The 18,321-nt window shown below is 35.0% G+C and overlaps 1 protein-coding gene across 1 annotated transcript; it reads left to right on the top strand.

Annotated features, from left to right (window-relative positions):
• On the top strand, positions 16,155 to 17,992 carry LOC109231520 (PRA1 family protein B4-like). The gene is made up of 2 exons (XM_019397180.1): positions 16,155 to 16,254; positions 17,673 to 17,992. The coding sequence occupies exons 1-2, from the start codon at positions 16,155 to 16,157 to the stop codon at positions 17,990 to 17,992; spliced, it is 420 nt and encodes a 139-aa protein (XP_019252725.1).

The following is an 18,321-nucleotide window of genomic DNA, read 5'->3' as shown; positions in this document are numbered from 1 at the left end:
ATCCCTTCTTCTATCAAAAATTCTGGGGAATTACCAATAACCTTTTGGTTAACTTCTGTAAAGAATCCTTCACTAAAAGAAAAATGATTGAAGCAATGAACAGTACCTGTGTCTGTTTAATTCCTAAGCACCAGAATGCTGAAACCCTAAGGCAATATAGACCCATTAGCCTCTGTAATACTGCCTATAAGGTAGTCACCAAAATTATAATTAATAGAATAAAACCTTTGCTCAACAATATTATTCACCCTTCTCAGACTAGTTTTATAAAGGGTAGGAGAGCCTCTGACAATGCCATTATAGTGCATGAAGTCCAAAACTACTTCAAAAATACAAAAGGAAATAAAGGGAAAATCATGATCAAAATTGATTTAGAAAAGGCCTTCGACAAACTGGAATGGTCCTTCATTAGATTCTCCCTAAAATCCCTAAACTTTCCAGATGAGCTAATTGAGCTTATAATGTCCTGTGTATCTTCCACATCCACCTCCATTCTCATAAATGGTTCAAACACAGATTTCTTCACCCCTACTAGAGGCATTAGGCAAGGAGATTCCATATCCCCGTATATATTCATAATTTGCATGGAAATGCTCTCTAGGCTCATTGACCATGAAGTAGACTGCCGTAGATGGGACCCTATAACCTTATCTAAGAAGGGTCCCCAATTATCTCACCTTTTCTTTGCTGACGACCTCATTCTTATGATGGAGGCAAACCAAAAAAGCTGTAACTCTCTCATAGATACTTTGAATAAATTCTGTGAGTTTTCCGGCCAATCCATCAATTTCAGCAAATCAAAAATTATCTTTTCAAAAAATACCCACCCTGATAAACAGACTCTACTCAGTAGGTGTTTAAATATGAAAATATCCTGCTCAATAGGGAAATACCTGGGCTTCCCCATAACAAACCAGAGGTTATCCAAAAAGGACTTCCAATTTATTATTGATAATCCAAACAACAAACTAAAAGGATGGAAAAGCCGCTTCCTGAACCTAGCAGGAAGAACCACTCTCATTAAAGCAACTCTTGCAGCCATTCCCAACCACAACATGCAAATCTTTGATCTACCAAAAGCTACCCAAAACAAGATAGATTCCATCCAACGAAACTTCCTATGGGGTAGCACGGAGGAAAAAAGAAAGTGTCACCTCCTAAATTGGAATAAAGTCACTTCTCCAAAAAATCAGGGAGGCCTAGGACTCTATAAAACCAGCTACAAAAATAAGGCCTTCAGCACTAGCCTTGCCTGGAGATACTTAAACAACAAAGAAGCCCTTTGGGTTAAGATTCTACACAGTAAATACGATAGGATTGCCCCTCGCAATAACAGATTAATCCCTAATCCTGGATCCTCACATATCTGGAAAAAGATTCACAATGGAAAAAAGTTATGTCAAAAAGGGATTAACTAGATTATTGGTAATGGGGAAAACATAAACCTTTGGAATAACCATTGGATAAACCAAGGAAACAATCTAAGGAACAGTATCCAGGGACCTCTCCAAAATGGGGAAGAAGACATGAAAGTAAGCTCAATCATCCAGCATGGCTCCTTTAACCTATCAACTCTATCCTTCGAGATTCCTGAAGACATAATCCAAAAAATCCGTAGCACTTATATACAACAATCCAAACCTGGTAGAGATAAAATATCCTGGAACTGACCAGGCCACAATTCCTTCTCAATCAAGGTAGCCTACGATCTTGCTTCTCTCCAGGATACTCAGACTGAGGAAAACAACCTCGATTACAAGTGGATCTGGAAATGAAACACCCTTAACAAGCTAAAGTACTTCATGTGGCTGCTTACCCTCAATAGACTCCCAACAGCCACCTTCCTAGCAAAACGTAATATATGCACTTCAGATACTTGTACCATTTGTGGAACTGAAAAGGAGGACATAAAACACATACTCTTCTATTGCACCTACTCAAAGGAAATATGGAGGCAATTTCACATAAAACATAACTACCCATCCTTAGACAACGGATTAACTACCTTCCATTGGCTAAAGCACCAACTAAAATAAAACAAAAGCTTTAATCAATACATCACGTGGCCCATCTTATTACCTTTCCACCTTTGGTATTTATGGACCACAAGAAATGAAAGAATCTTTCACAAAAGTAGCCCATATCCCAACATTAGCAAAGTGATCAATAGCACTCAGGAATTCCTCTTCCTTAGCAATTGGAGCCCTACTAGACCACCAAAAAGAACAATACTCATAAAATGGGAACCACCAGACCTAGGAACCTACAAACTAAACATAGACGGATCATGTCTAGGTAGCCTAGGAAAGGGAGGCACAGGGGGGGGGGGGGGGGGTCTTCAGAAATAGCAACGGGAAATGGATACTAGGTTTTAGTAAGGGCTTTGCCAATGCAACGGATATCCAAATGGAAGTCATGTCCTTATTACAAGGTGTACAATTAGCCATCCAAAAAAGACTAATCCCTTTAGTCATTGAAACAGACTGCCAGGATCTTATTAAATTGATTAACAATGAAAAGATGCTTTATCGAAACATTATTGATGATTGCAGGTTCCTATTATCTGAGGTGGGATCACCACCATTGAAACATGCATTCAGGGAAGCTAATGGGGTAGCGGACGCCTTAGCCAAGAATGGATGCAGTTTGGACTCTTTTGCTGATTTAAACTTGTACTATTATCTGCCTGTATTTGCTATTTCAGTTTTTAATAGAGATGGGATAGGCACTGCGTGGCCTAGACAAATCTCATGTTGTAATGACTACTAAGTTTATGTTATGAATAAATGTCTCTAATTACCAAAAAAAAAGCTTCTACATACCTATCACAACTAAGAAAATTCACAAACAGACGCGAGAAATCTAAAACCTCATCTTCTTTAATGCTAATCTTGTTAGTTTTTGAATATGATTTTATGAGAAATTTGGAGTGGGTATTGCTTGAACTTATTAAAATTAGTCTAAGTAAACTATATACAAAGTTTGAAGTCATTTAGTGGAGATTTGGAATAGTCTTAATCAAGAATTGCAAGTGAAAATCGTACAAAAAATTCGTCAGAGATGCTTATACAAAAGTGTATAATATTGTATAAAAGAAAATGTATAAGCACAGTAGTGAAAATGTTAGTGATACACCATGTATATAGGTGTAGCAGTTGAAGAAGAAGAAGAAGAAGAAGAAGAAGAAGAAGAAGAAGAAGAAGAAGAAATGTGAGAAATCCACCAAATACCTGTAAATAATGTATCAACCTTGTATAAAATAATGTATAAGATGTGTTTATACACTATTATACATTACTTATACAATATTATACACTATTATATACTATTATACAAATGAATTCTATTAATGGAGCTTCACTGGTTATTCTTCTTCTTTGGGCATCTTCTCTGAAATTCAACTCAAATCTATCTCAAATCTGCTCCAAATCACTTCAAATTTGAGTTTTGAACTTCCCTTGACGATCCCAATCAATTGGGCCAACACCCAATCCAAACAACTAACAAAATCGAAAAATTCAATTTCTGAAATTTAACTCAAATCTACCTCAAATCTGCTCCAAATCACTTCAAATTTGAGTTTTGATCTTCCCTTGACGATCCCAATCAATTGGGCCAACACCCAATCCAAACAACTAACAAAATCGAAAAATTCAATTTCTGAAATGACCTTTAATGGTGACTCCAAAAATAATAATTCTCTTAAGTGGTATTTTTTCTTCTCATCTTAATAGTGATTATCAACTTTGAATCTGGAAGGAGAATTGCAGAATATATATAATGATAGAGAAACTTTGGGGTGCAAAGTCGTGAAAGAGGAAGAAGAAGAAGAACGAAGAAAAGAAAAAAATAGGGTGGGCTAACTGGTGAAAAATAATTTTCAGATTATGTACAACCTGGGCCATATCAGGTAAGGGCTTCAAACGTGGGCCATTTTTTGATGGACTGTTGGGCCAAGTGACTAGGAGTGTAATTCCCCAAAAAATTAAAAATAAAGAAGCAAGAAAGTAGGGATCGGGAGTTTCTTGTCATTGAGTCCTAAAAAATTATTTTTTCTTAACTCTTTATGATATTATCGATATAACTATACAAGAATATTCAATATAAAATTTATTTTTAAGGAATAAAAAAATTGATTAATATTTTATTTGAGTTTCTTGATTTTATAATCTATATTACCAAAATAATAAAGCCTATGCAAAAGACAATTGAAAATTTTGACAGTAAAGGAAAAAAAGAACGTGTTTGGCCTTGAACAAAATAACTTCATGTATGCAAAGTCAAGAGGAAAAATTACCTATTGACAACATAAAACACTTCGACATATTTTTTAATCTCTTGCCTATAACTCTCAACCGGAATAATCACCTTACTTGCTCCACCAAACAGAACCTTTAAACTCAAGGAACTCAACAATTTCATACATAAAAAGATAGTCTAAAGGAACATAATGTGAAGTAATAATTGTACATTTCATTCATTGACTCTTGAAAAAAGAATTAATACATAAGTAAATTCATATCTCAAATTCTAGGATGGATAATTTTGAGAATTATACCTTGACAAACATATGCATATCTGATACTTGACACATCAATATAAACGCCACATACTGAAGAAGTAATGCTCTTGTCACCAAGATTTTCTGGCTTAGCAAACGAAATTGGGAACTTGATCTTGCACTCTTTTTGATCCTTCTATGTTACATATTGTGATTACATGTTTCATTAGCTTTTAAGATGTCAAGTTAACTCAATAGACAAAAAGATTAAAATAAAATTATCTAGCCAAAAACAAAAACAATCATCTCTACCAAGTACCAAAATGTTAGTTGGTTCAACTTAAAACTTATTTATGCGGAACATCGTGGGTTAACTATCACACAATCACACACAAAGTAAATAGAGAAGAAAAATCAACACAAGGATTTAACAAGGTTCGGCTAAGCCTAATCCTCGGGACAAAAGCAGAGAGACTTTTTCACTATGAATGACAAGAAATGCACAATACAATATTTAGAATCCCCAACTACAACCCTTATATATAGATCCCAAAAGGTCTCAAACATATAAGAGAAAGGTTTCTCAATTTGACAAGGACTATATGTTTTCCTTTCCCAAATCTATTAGGACAATGGGTTTTCCTAAACCTATAGGGACTATGGGTTTCCTAAAAAATACAAGGAATTAATTCAAGCCACAAATAACAAATCTTCCCCTTGGCTTGAATTCTCTTTATCAACAGGAACAACGTCTCTCTACCTTGCCCTCAGCTCTCGCAAGGGCTCTATTGAGTACTGCACACACCAATCAAGTCTAGGCAATGCCTAAACTTGTTGGTCGGGACTGCCTTGGTCATCATATCAGCTGGACTATCATGTGTAGACACTTTCTCCACATTAAAAACCCCCTTTGATATAACGTCTCGAATAAAGTGATGTCTGACTTCAATATGCTTCGTCCACTCATGAAACATCTGATTCTTAGTAAGATGAATGGCAATTGGACTAGCTCGAATAAAGTGATGAATGGCACTCTGACTGTCAGTGCTGTAGCTAATGCGTTAAGTATCATGCCTGGGGAGTACGCTAGCAAGAATGAAACTCAAAGGAATTGACGGGGGCCCGCACAAGCGGTGGAGCATGTGATTTAATTCGATGCAAAAAAACATGTGTCTTCTTCTGAGCTAGTCCAAGATCACTTACCAAGCCTTGTAGCCAAATAGCCTCTTTAACTGCTTCCATAATTGCCATATACTCAGCTTCTATGGTAGACAAAGCAACGACAGACTGCAAAGTTGCCTTCCAACTGATGACACTACTAGAAAGAGTAAAAACACAGCCTGTCAGAGATCTTCTCTTATCCAAGTCCCCTGCATAATCTGAATCGACATAGCCAACTAAGGATTCACTCAACTTGTCTTTGTAAAAAGTCAAGCCTACATCTGCAGTACCCTTCAAGTATCTCAAGATCCACTTCACCGCCTGCCAATGTTCTTTACCAGGACACGCCATGTATCTACTCACAACACTAACAGCATGTGAAATGTCAGGTTTAGTGAAAACCATAGCATACATAATGCTACCTACAACACTAGACATCTGCTCCATCTCCTCGTCTGTTTTTGGTGACATGTCTGCAGACAACTTGAAATGGGAAGCAAAAGGAACAGACACAGATTTAGCACCTGTCATATTAAATCTCTTGAGGACCTTCTCAATATAGGACCGCTGGGACAACATCAGCTTTCCAACCCTTCTATCTCGAGTAATCTCCATCCCTAATATCTTCTTTGCAGCACCTAAATCCTTCATCTCAAACTCCTCACCTAGTTGTTTCTTCAATCGGGTATATGTGACATGCTTTTAACAGCAATAAGCATGTCATCCACATATAACAACAAATATACACTAGAACCGTCTTCAAGCTTTTTGTAATACACACAACTATCATATGCACTTCGAGAAAATGCATTTTGAATCATGAATGTATCAAATCTTTTATACCACTGCCTAGGCGACTGTTTCAGACCATATAAAGATTTCTTAAGCAAGCAAACATGATTATTCTTACGGAAAAGGGTCATATATATCCCTCTACCAGTTAAAATAAGCTAGATCTGTCCTCCATTATACTATTTGATCAAAATTGTCCCTACCGTTCAACTCTCTTGTTCAAAATACCCCTCTGCCGTCAAATTCCAATTTCAAATTATAAAAAGTTACGTGTCAGAGTCCTATTGGCTAAACTAAACCAACTTCTCCTTTTTCTTCGACCCAGTCAACCCGCCCAAATAATCCGACCACCCGAAAAAAAACCCTAAAAAAGTGCACTCTCTCTCCAACCTCACCCTTTCCTTCTTTCTTCAGCAACTCATTTATCCATTTATCCCCATAGTATTTGGAGGAAGAAGGATCTGTTTTAATGTTGAGATGAAGAAGGATCTCTTTTGATGTTGTTACATTTCAAAGAGAATATTAAGAAGATTTTTCATCAATTCAAACAAATAAAAACTTCAAAAGATTTGGTTTAAATGGTGGAAAATGCTACAGAATATGGAAGTGCTTATAAGAATGGGGAAATTCACTGGTATAACAGAATTAGCTATCCAAGCAGATGCAGCCAACTATGTGCCAATTTCAAAGTGTCGGCCTGTTTCAACACAATTAATAATTGACACTCCTGGAACTATACAAAAGTGGGTCACAACAAGAAAAATGGGCATGAGTGCATGAAGATTCTTGTCTTTGATGAAGAGGACCACACGTTTGTAGAGATAATTGATTCTCTATCAACACTTACTATAGTTCCTTTGATTTTTTCGATAGTTATACATGTATTTCTTTTTTCTTTTTCTTTTTTAAATCAGTTTTCTTTCTGTGTTAGTTGGTGTAAATTTTTTAGATTTAGTGTTTAGTTTCATAGATGAATGGGAGCACTGAGCTTAATGAGCTAATTATCTGAATGTTAAATTTTCGATCTTTATTTTTTGAGGAATTTGCCCTGTAGTATTTAGAGGAATGAGTTGTTGGAAGAAAGGGTGATGTTGGGAAGATGACTGGTGAGAGATTTGGGCGGGTCGACTGGGTCAAAGAAAAGGAAGGAGTGGGTTTAGTTTAGCCAATAGGAATCCGACACGTGACTTTTTATAATTTAAAATTGAAATTTGACGGCAGAGGGGTATTTTGAACAAGAGACTTGAACGGTAGGGATAATTTTGATCAAATAGTATAATGGAGGACAGATCTAGCTTATTTTAACTAGTAGAGGGACATATATGACCCTTTTCCGTTTTTCTTATCCTGAGTAATGAATCCCTCGAGTTGACTTATATAAATCTGCTCATCCAACTCACCATGCAAGAATGCAGTTTTCACATCTAACTGCTCTAGTTCTAAGTCATGAAGAGCCAACAAAGCCAGTAAGACCCTGATAGAGCTATGCTTTACCACGGGAGAGAACACTTCATTGTAATCTATCCCCTCCCTCTGTGTAACACCTTTAGCTACTAATCTTGCCTTTTACCTTGATGCTTCAACCCCTGGATTGCCCTCTTTTCTTTTGAAAATCTATTTGCAGCCTAGTACCTTCTGTCCCTTTGGCAATGGAACAAGCGTCCATGTTTGATTCTTATGAAGAGACTCAATCTCTTCACTCATAGCACCAACCCACTGATCTGCTTCCGGACTAGAAATAGCTTCTTTATAGCTATTAAGCTCAAGCACATCAATGGTCTCTGCAACAGACAAAGCAAACTCCACAAAATTAGCATATCCAAGAAAATTACCATCAGCTACGTTTGCAAACCTTTGTGGTGGATTGATCACTCTCTTCTCTTTGCCTGTTGCAATACTATAGGGTTGTTGCACATGTGCATCAACATTATCATCTTGATCAATATTTTGCACTTTCTCCACTTTCTCTACTTTAGAACTACTGGGCTGAGCTAGTGGAGATTCAATTTCTAGCTCTACGTGGTCACTGACACCACAATCTGTTTCTGCTATTGCCTTCTCCCTTTGACTGTCTAGTGAGGCAGATTCATTGAATGTTACATCCCTACTGATAATTAGTCCTGGAGTATTTTGATCTGTGCACCACAACCTATAACCTTTCACTCCAGTTGCATACCCTAGAAATATGCACTTCTTTGCCCTCGCCTCAAATTTTCCATCCCTCACATGAGCATAAGCAAGATAACCAAATATCCTTAAATTTGAATAATTAGTAGGCAAACCAGACCATACCTCAAAAGGAGTTTTGAACTCAATAGCTGTGGGTAGAGATCTGTTGACCAAATAACAAGCTGTATTGATTGCTTCAGCCCAAAAATTTTTGCTAACACATGAGTATGAAAGCATGCTTCGTGCCCTATCACAAAGCGTTCTATTCATACGTTCTGCAACACCAATTTGTTGTGGTGTTCCGACACAAGTGCAGTGTCTCACTATGCCCTCCCTGCTGCAGAAATTATCGAACTCAGAATTGCAAAATTCCAACCCATTGTCAGTTCGAAGACGCTTAACTTTTTCTTTCCGTCTGCCTCTCAACCATCGTCTTCCATTTAACAAATGTCGAAAATGCCTCATCTTTTATTTTCAAAAAATACACCCACACCATCCTTGAGTAATCATCAATCAAAGACATAAAATACCTGGCACCACTCTTGGAGGGAACTCTATTTGGACCCCACAAGTCAGAGTGTATATAATCTAACTTGTCTCTGGTCTTGTGCTCGGCCTTCTTGATGAACTTTACCCTTGTCTGTTTACCAAACACACAATGCTCACAAAAATTCAAAACTTGATTTTTGTACCCATTCAGCAAATTCTGCTTACTCAACAAAGATAATCCATTGTCACTCATATGGCCAAGTCGCAAGTGCCACAGCTGAGACTGATTCAGATCATTTTTCCTAGAAGCCACAGCAACTTCCCCTTTAACTACACTGGCCTGAAGATGATACAATTTAGAATGTAGTTTACCCTTCATGAGTACCATGGTGCCTTTACACACTTTAAGTATTCCATTCTCGGAGTGAAATTTATACCCTTGATCATCCAAAGTCAAAAGAGAAATCAAATTTCTCTTTATCCGAGGAACATGCCAACACTCAATGTTTCTGATAATTCCGTCGAACATTCTCAATTTGATGCTACCAACCCTCTCTACTGGTAATGGATTATCACATCCCATATAGACAGTACCACTCATTTGCTTGTAAGTTGCAAACCAATTCTTGTGTGGAAACACGTGGAAAGTAGCACCAGAATCAAGAACCCAAAAATTCTGCCCATGACTAGAACTCACAGCACGTCACTATCATCAGAATTATTGTTAGTGTCCACAATATTTGCCGAATTATCTATTTTCTGCTTCCCTCTTTTCTCCTTCAGCTTAGGACAATCTCTCTTGTAGTGACCTTGCTCCCCGCACTCATAACAGTGTTGCTTCCTTGCTCTAGACTTTGATCTGGCGGTTGACTTTTTCCTGTTAAAGTCCTATTGTTGTGTTCTTCCTCTAATCACAAGACCCTCGCCCTCAATTCTGCTGTCTGGAAAGCTCTTTTTCAACTCTTTAGATTTTAGTGCATTACTAACATCTTTTAGTGAAATGCTGTCTTTCCCATATAACAGCGTATCGGCAAAAGTATCAAGGCTTGATCCTCACTCTCAATTTTGATATCCACATTCTTTAGGTCCATTATAATTGAATTAAACTCATCAATGTGAGTTTTAACAGGTGTACCTTAATTCATACGGAGATTGTATACAGATCTTCCAGCTTCTCCCATGCCGTTGCTGCGGAAGTTTCTTCAGCAATTTCCCGAAGAACGCTATCTGTAACGCTTATGAAGATCGCACTCAAAGCCCTTTCCTTCAGGTCTGCCTTCTCTGTCTCCTTCATCTCTTCAGGAAAATCCTCATCAATTGCCTTCCATAACCCTTGTAACAGCAGGGACGATTTCATCATAATCTTCCATAGACTGAAACTCGAACCCCCGTCAAATTTCTCTACTTCGTACTTTGTTGAAGATGATGAAGACATCTTAACCCTAGATTATATGTAGAAACCCGAACCTTGCTCTGATACCAATTGTTGCGGAATATCGTGGGTTAACTAGCACACAATCACACACAAAGCAAATAGAGAAGAAAAATCAACACAAGGATTTAACGAGGTTCGGCTAAGCACAATACAATCTTTAGAATCCCCAACTACAACCCCTATATATAGATCCCAAAAGGTCCCAAACATATAAGAGAAAGGTTTCCCAATTTGACAAGTACTATAGGTTTTCCTTTCCCAAATCTATTAGGACAATGGGTTCTCCTAAACCTATAGGGACTATGAGTTTCCTAGAAAATACAAGGAATTAATTCAAGCCACAAATAACACTTATGAATTTTGAAGCCAGAAGATAAAAATACAAGAGGAACAGCAAAAGAGCCTATTAATCGGGACCTTTAGTTTCTAGCCTGCAGTGTTGATGAATGATAATAGGTGAATTTGACTATAATCACGCACCAAATAATCACCTTCTTGTGAACTTTTAATGTGGAAAAATGACAACAAAATGCTCTTATTAGTGCTTTTCATGATTTGCAGGTGATATAGGTGTAAGGAAGGCTAAGGAGCGGTTTTGGAGTCAACTATTGATGAAAAAAGGCCAATTGTTGAATTTCCCAAGTATCCCATTCAAAACAGGCCAAAATTTCCGGGTACAAGTTCCACCGCGGTTATACCGCGACCGCGGTGAAACCGCGGTGGAAGACAGTTTCTGAAAGTTGAAGATTCCGCGAGGGCGTTTGGCCGCGGTTCTACCGCGACCGCGGTAGAACCGCGGTGGGCACAGTAAACTTCAGGGACTTAAGTGTAAAACACGGGATTTTTAGACCTAAACCCTATTTAAAACACTAGACTTCGCCCAAGAGAGGCATGTATTGATTTTTTAGGTTTCTTAGCAAGGAATACAATTGGGAGCAAGTACTCTAAACATCTTTCTTCCTTTCTTTTGATTTTTATGATGAATTCAAGTGTAGTTTATTCTCCCATATCTATGAGTAGCTAAATTCCTTGTCTAAGGCTTTGATGGAACCTATTGGGTGATGAACTTCTTGTTTATGTGAATACAAATTGCTAGTTTAATCTTTATTTGTTCAACTTCGTGTTCGTTGTAGTTAATTGACAGGATCCTCAATTAGCTGTACCTATTTAGTGTGCATAACTTGGAAAAGAGTGCATATTTAGGGTATTGTTGAACAACACCACTCCTAGATTATTAGAGGAATCTATAATTGCGGGTTTAAAGGCGGGATTAGGAATAACGAAGTCTTGGGTGCAATCTAAATTGAATTGTGATTAAATAAAGCAAGTTAGTGTATCTCGGGAGAGTGCAATAGTAGATTATTGTGATTAATCGGGAGAGATTTGCGGTAAGATTAGCGTTCATGATTGATAGAGATGTGTGGGTAAATTTGTATGAGCATAAACAGAAGGGATTCCATCAATAGGGGAAATCATTGCCTTAGCTTTTCCTCATAATTGTTTACAACCTTATTAATTTAGTTACAGCCATTTAGTTACTTGCAAGCTAGTTGTTAAAGAACACTCAACTGAGAATTTGAATGTTTGAGAAGCTGGTGCTGAATACTTGGTGGGTTTGAAGATAGCGGTTGATAGGTTAACTCTCTGTGGATTCGACCCTGGGCGTAATACTCGGGTTATATTTGCAACGTCCGCAGAGTTCTTTTCTAAAAGGCATAGTTGGGCGTGATCAATGAACGGTTGACGAATTTTAGCAAGACTTCCTTGATATTTAGTGTTAGATTTCTTATCTAATTCCAATTCATGTCTCTTGGACCTATTAATATTAACATATATATGAAAGCTTGAAAAGTATCGTTAATACCTCCTTTTTTTCAACTAACATGAAGCCATCGAAATATCCTCTCTTATAACCAAATTGTTACATAAAACAAACACTTGAAATCTTGACGTTGGGAACTGGACGTCTACACTAATATGGATTTTATATTCTGAAGTGCAATAAATTGGGACCTCAAAATATTAAAAATATTTTCGTCCTAGTAATTATGGAATTCCTATATAAACTCCTAATAAACTTTGAAAGCTTACGACAAATGCAATAAAACTTTAAATTCCTAAAGTCCTAAATTCTAGGAAAGGATGTAAAATCTTATTCAAATAAGGAAAGATCTTAAAATTAAAATTTTAGTTGATTTTAAAGTCCTAAATATTAGGCAAATAATTAAATTACGATTTTGTCTAGTGTGAAATCTATTATTAAAGGGTAAAAAAGGCGAACGACATTTCAATAAGGTAAAAATGCAATTATGTACACAATGCTAACCTACTACATGGTTGTAGTAGGTTAGCATTGTGTACATAATTGCTTTCCCTTAAATGTCCCTATTTGAGAAGAAATAAGAGGGGGTTTTCTGACTTTTCGTCATAAAATCAAATAATAATTCCTTCTCTTTCCCTGTTCCTTTTGTCCATGGCGAAACCATCCCTCCCCTCCTTTCTGTCTCTCGTTATCTCTTTAAGGGCATCTCCAACAATCACTCTATTTTTTGCACCATTTTTCGCTCTAAAATGGTGCAACACCAAATCTACTCCAATAATCACACTATTTTTTACACGAAATTTTCTCTCTTCTATATTATATTATTATCTTCTATTTACTTTTCATTTTTTATTTCCTTCAAACTAATACTATCTTTTTTCTTTTTTCCATATTCATTATATATAATTCACATTCACCACTTATATAATCATTTGTTACAAAATTTTACATAAAGGATAATGGTTATATTTCTTTTTATACAATTATAACAATAATAAAATTAACTTATAATTTTATATAAATATAATATATACAAAAATTAATATATCAAAAAATAGGATATAAAATTAAAATTATAAAAATCTTAATATAAAAGTTAATTATATACACAATATATAATTAATTAAAAGTTCAACAATAAAAAAAAATGAATAAAATATTATTAAACCAAATATAGAGTAATGAATAGTGTTGCACCAAATTTGGTGCAACATTATTCATGCTCTATAATAGAGCAACAAATGGAGTACCATTGGAGCAATTTTACTCTATTTCTTGCACCAAATTTGGATTTGGTGCAAAAAATAGAGTACCATTGGAGTTTGCCTAAGTTCAGCAAAAAATTAAAGTATTGTCATTGCTAAAGATTTCAGCCATAGTTTGTGTTTCGGCTGATTAATTTCTATGTTCGACTTTGAAGAAGATAATGCAGGGATAAAACACTAGATCCAACAATTAAACCCATTTCCTGCGGGACTACCCAATAAACCCAATTTTAAAAGGTACTTTTGTTGTAGTTCTGATCAACAGCGACAATGTTGCCCGTCGTGCAGTCATGGAAACGTATTTCAGTCACTGAGAAGGGGCAAGAAGAAGGATTGCATCTCAAAAAACGATGTCTGTTTTTAAGTTATGTCAAATTATTTATTCTTTTGAGTATGAAAATTTAAAATTCAATGGTTGAATTCAGTGGAGGAAATATAACAATTGACAATGAATTAATAGAGTTCAATTTGAGAAGAATGAAAATAAAAAACGTGAGGAGGGGGGGGGGGTGGATAGATTTTTCGTAGAAAGACAAAAAAGCCATCACATTAACACATTATTGATATGCTGTTAGGGACATTTAAGGCAAAGCAAATATGTATACATTGCTAACCTACTACAACTATGTAGTAGGTTAGCAAAACCCACCCACCCACACACACATATATATATACTAGTGTAGGTACCCGCGCGATGCGCGGTCAATTTTAAGATTTTGCTTGTTATAAAATAATTTATATGTTATAATAATTAATATACTACTTTTAAAAGACAAACCAATATAAATACTTAGTTCATTGTCTAAATTTGTTAACCAATAATGGAAATGCCTATCTTTCAGTTTATTTTACTCTAATTTATCATGTCAAAGACTTTTAAGAGTCCTCTTAATTGCGGTTTAATTTCTCAAGTCACTTTTAGAATACCTCTAAACTGTGTTCTGCCATTTGTATTCCAAACTTAACTAATGGAATCATTCATTTAGTAATGTAGTACTACAGTCGTTCCATTAGTTATGATGTAGGAAAAGTAACTGTTACAGCGATAATTGCTAGCTACCATAATTTCCAAATTACAACCGTTTCCTCCCTCAGATTTTTTGTTGAAAGGAAGAGAATTTCAACTTGCTTTTCCTACCTTTAGTTTTTACTTTCTTTTCTTTGTTCTGCATCTCCTCTCTTTATTTTCCTCCTATCTCTATTTTTCTTCCCTTCATTTCTTTGTTGGCTATTGTGGCATTATTATTGATTTTATAGGTAAGTTATGATTCCACAAAATTTTATTCTTCTTTCTTATTTTAAAGATTCTCTATGTTTTACCTGTTTTTAGTCTTTTAGTCATCCAACTGTGATTTTTTTTGTTCATTTTTATTCACCGTTATGGTCCTTAGTGATTTATCATTGTTGTTTCTAAAGTAATGGACTAATATTTATTTTGTTTTACAAAGCTTGGAGTATTTATATTTCTGGAGAGAAAAAATATCAGAAGAATTCACTAATTGATGAATATTTATTTTGTTTTAGGAATTTTGGAGCATTGAGATTTCTGAAGAAAAACAAAAGGCGAATTCATCACGACTGTTTAGAGTGTGCGGATCTATTTATTGTTTACCTTGTGTTCTTCCTTTGGAGCTTGCTTTGTTCTCCATTTTTTTTCCTTTTTTTTTTTTTTTTTTTTTGCTTTTCGGGTTCATTTACTTTTTACTTACTTAGTAATATTAATTTATTTTGTGAATTTACGGTGGTGCCTCGATTTGCGTACCTAACTTTTGAATGTTATCTTATTTTTTTAAATTTATTCTTTATAAATTGTTTGAGTGTAGTTTTTTGTTCGTTTTCTATTTACGATGTCACCTTCAGTGATTTTGCATTGCTGCTTCTAAAATAATGGCCTAATTGATGATTATTTATATTGTATTAGGCATTTTAGAGTGTTGAGATTTTTGAGAAACATATCGAAAATATTTACACGACTGTTTAGTGTGTGTGGATATACTTATCTTTTATTTTGCCTTTGGATTTTGCTTTTCTCTTTTCCTTATTTTCTTTCAGGTTTCATTTATTTTTCACTTACTTAGATGACCTTATTCACTTGTGAGTTTGCATATTAACCTTTGAAAAAAAAATGGAAATTAATTATTAGATGGACCAAATACACGATTGAATTTTATTTTCAAAGATCCAAAAAATGAAACCTGGAAAATGAATGATAAAACATAAGTAGAAAATGAAAGGAATGTTACCTACATTTTTCTTTTCTTTTTGTTCCACTTTTCTTTTGGGAGCTGGTGTAAGCGGTGATGCTAAAGTTTTGTAGTTGATGATGCAGTAATAAACTTGTGCAAGTGGTATTAGGTTTTCAGGTAGTAAAATTATTGTCTCTGACATCTATTCAACATTTTTATGTGAAGGTAATGTTCTTAATCAATTGGTGATTTGATTTGTTAAGAATTAGAAGAAGTTTCAATGTTGATATACTAGGGTAATGACGCATGAGTATCACTGCCTACTGCTAAATCTATGGCAATGAAAGAGAACAGCTGCATAAATAGCAAAGACAGATTAGTAGGATCCTCGATTGAGAGCGCAATTGCGCAGAACCACAATGCACGTTCAATAGGTATAACTTCGAATAAGCAATTTTAGCACTCACTTGCCAATAAGTCCTGACTGAAATGCCCCTATTGAGTTTTCTTCAAAAACTATTAACGGAACAATTCCCTGATTAATTTATTGTGAAATAGTGTGTTTGGCTATGTTGTATAATGCCATGAAGATCGAGCATCAGATTTAGATCAATTATGAATGCATAGATAAGTTTGAACTTATATACTGAATACTTCCTCGAAGTTATAGAAATCTGCACCCAATACTTGGTTGTATTAGCTTTCTTAGTATCCTTTTCGCTCTTTTTTATTTTTTTCCTTTTTTTATTTCCTTTCTTTCCTTGATAAAATTTTATAGCAATGTTATATCAAAAGGAAAAATCATGAAGAAGGGAGAGCATTGTACATTCTGGATATGAAAATATATTTATCACTTCGAAAAACTTTTTACTTATGTTTTCTCCATAAATTCGGTTATATATAATATGACTATTACAATTGTTAATATTCGTTAGGAATAGCATTTAAATGGAACAAAATGCAGAAAAAATTATGTTACAAGTTTTTATAATCAGAAGTATAAAAATCCAATTATGAATTAATAAATATAAAAGTCATTATATTAGTGAACTATTACTATGAACATCATTTCATGACAAGGGAGGGAAGGCAAGAGGATGTAGGTTAGCCCAAAAATCTCTAAATAAATTACTAATAAATATTAACAATGAGTAACATTTAAGTAGTTAAGGAAGGCTAGGAGATTTACATTATCTTTTTTTCCTCAATATAATGTGTTGGAACAATTTCTCTCACCAATGTGTTCAGTTATACTGCATAGATCTATGCTTGGTTCAAATTTCGAAACCTCCAAAGTAGCAATTTGGAAGAAATTTCAAAAGCTTGGCTTTCTTTGTCGACTATTCTTTGCAATCTACGTTAAATAAACTTGAAATACTAAAACCTATTTAAATAGTTTATAGACAACGAACAAGGCAATTAAAGAGGCTTCGGCGAATTTATCAAGCTGTCTACAAAGATAAATATCATATTTATCATAACAAACTTATAGAATTATTCATATGCTTATAAATTAGACTTTTATTTATTCTACTATCTTAATTAATTAAATTCCCAAAGACATTTGTACATTTACAAATTCACTAGTTTAAATTTTAATAAGAATGGATTGCTTGGTCATAGAATTCTCAGTTTGAGTAGTAAATAATATGAATTTTTACCTCCTATAGCAAAGGTTAACACCTTATTTATTTTAAATAAATAACATTTAAAATAATTATATTCTATAGATACCTTTTAAGGTTTATTTTAATTTTGGTTACCTCCTAGCCCTAAGTCACTGAATACGCTAATCAGTTACACTTTTCTTTTTCTCTTCTACTTTGATACATCCCATTATATTCTATCCAAGGTGGTCTTTCAAATCGCCGTCCGTGGTCGAAACTCGTTGATCGCTCGGCCTTCTCCAAACCCGAATCCGTTTCTGATGCTACCCTCCGTATTCGCAAAAACTATTCCTATTTCCGTACCAATTACCTTTCCCTCATCGCCGTTGTTCTCGCCTTTTCCCTAATCACAAACCCATTTTCCCTTTTTCTTCTCGCCGGTCTCCTTGCTGCTTGGCTTTTTCTCTACCTTTTCCGTCCGTCGGATCCGCCTTTGGTTTTATTCGTTCGGCAGTTTTCTGAACGTGAGACGCTTGGGGTTCTTATTGTTCTGCGGTGGTCGTGATCTTTCTAACCAGTTGTCTAACCAGTTCTTATAGATACGATTTCAGTGCATTTTCATGTATTTTATTGTATTTATTGTCTTTTTTTTTCATTATAATTCAATGTATCTCGTTATATTCCATGTATTTCATTGTATTCACGATCTTTTTTTTTCTCATTGTATTTCAATGTATCCCGTTGTATTCTATGTATTTCATTGTATTCACTGTCTCACTATATGCCATGAATGTATTCATAAATTTTTTTTAATTAATATAATTTATGGATTCAGATGTGTTATATAGTTTCTCTGAAGATTGCTATGTTTTTGGGGTATTTTTCGGTTGAGAA

This window comes from Nicotiana attenuata, chromosome 8 (genome assembly GCF_001879085.1).
Source record: "Nicotiana attenuata strain UT chromosome 8, NIATTr2, whole genome shotgun sequence".
Lineage (NCBI taxonomy): Eukaryota > Viridiplantae > Streptophyta > Magnoliopsida > Solanales > Solanaceae > Nicotiana > Nicotiana attenuata.
The sequence above is the reverse complement of the archived record's forward strand: the minus strand, read 5'-3'. Positions and strand labels throughout refer to the sequence as shown.

Bases quoted from the DNA above. Each gene is read 5' to 3' on its own strand.
- LOC109231520 (XM_019397180.1), top strand. From the start codon at position 16,155: ATGGCAATGAAAGAGAACAGCTGCATAAATAGCAAAGACAGATTAGTA. The intron at 16,255-17,672 runs GTATAACTTCGA...ATTCTATCCAAG, and splicing joins CCACAATGCACGTTCAATAG to GTGGTCTTTCAAATCGCCGT.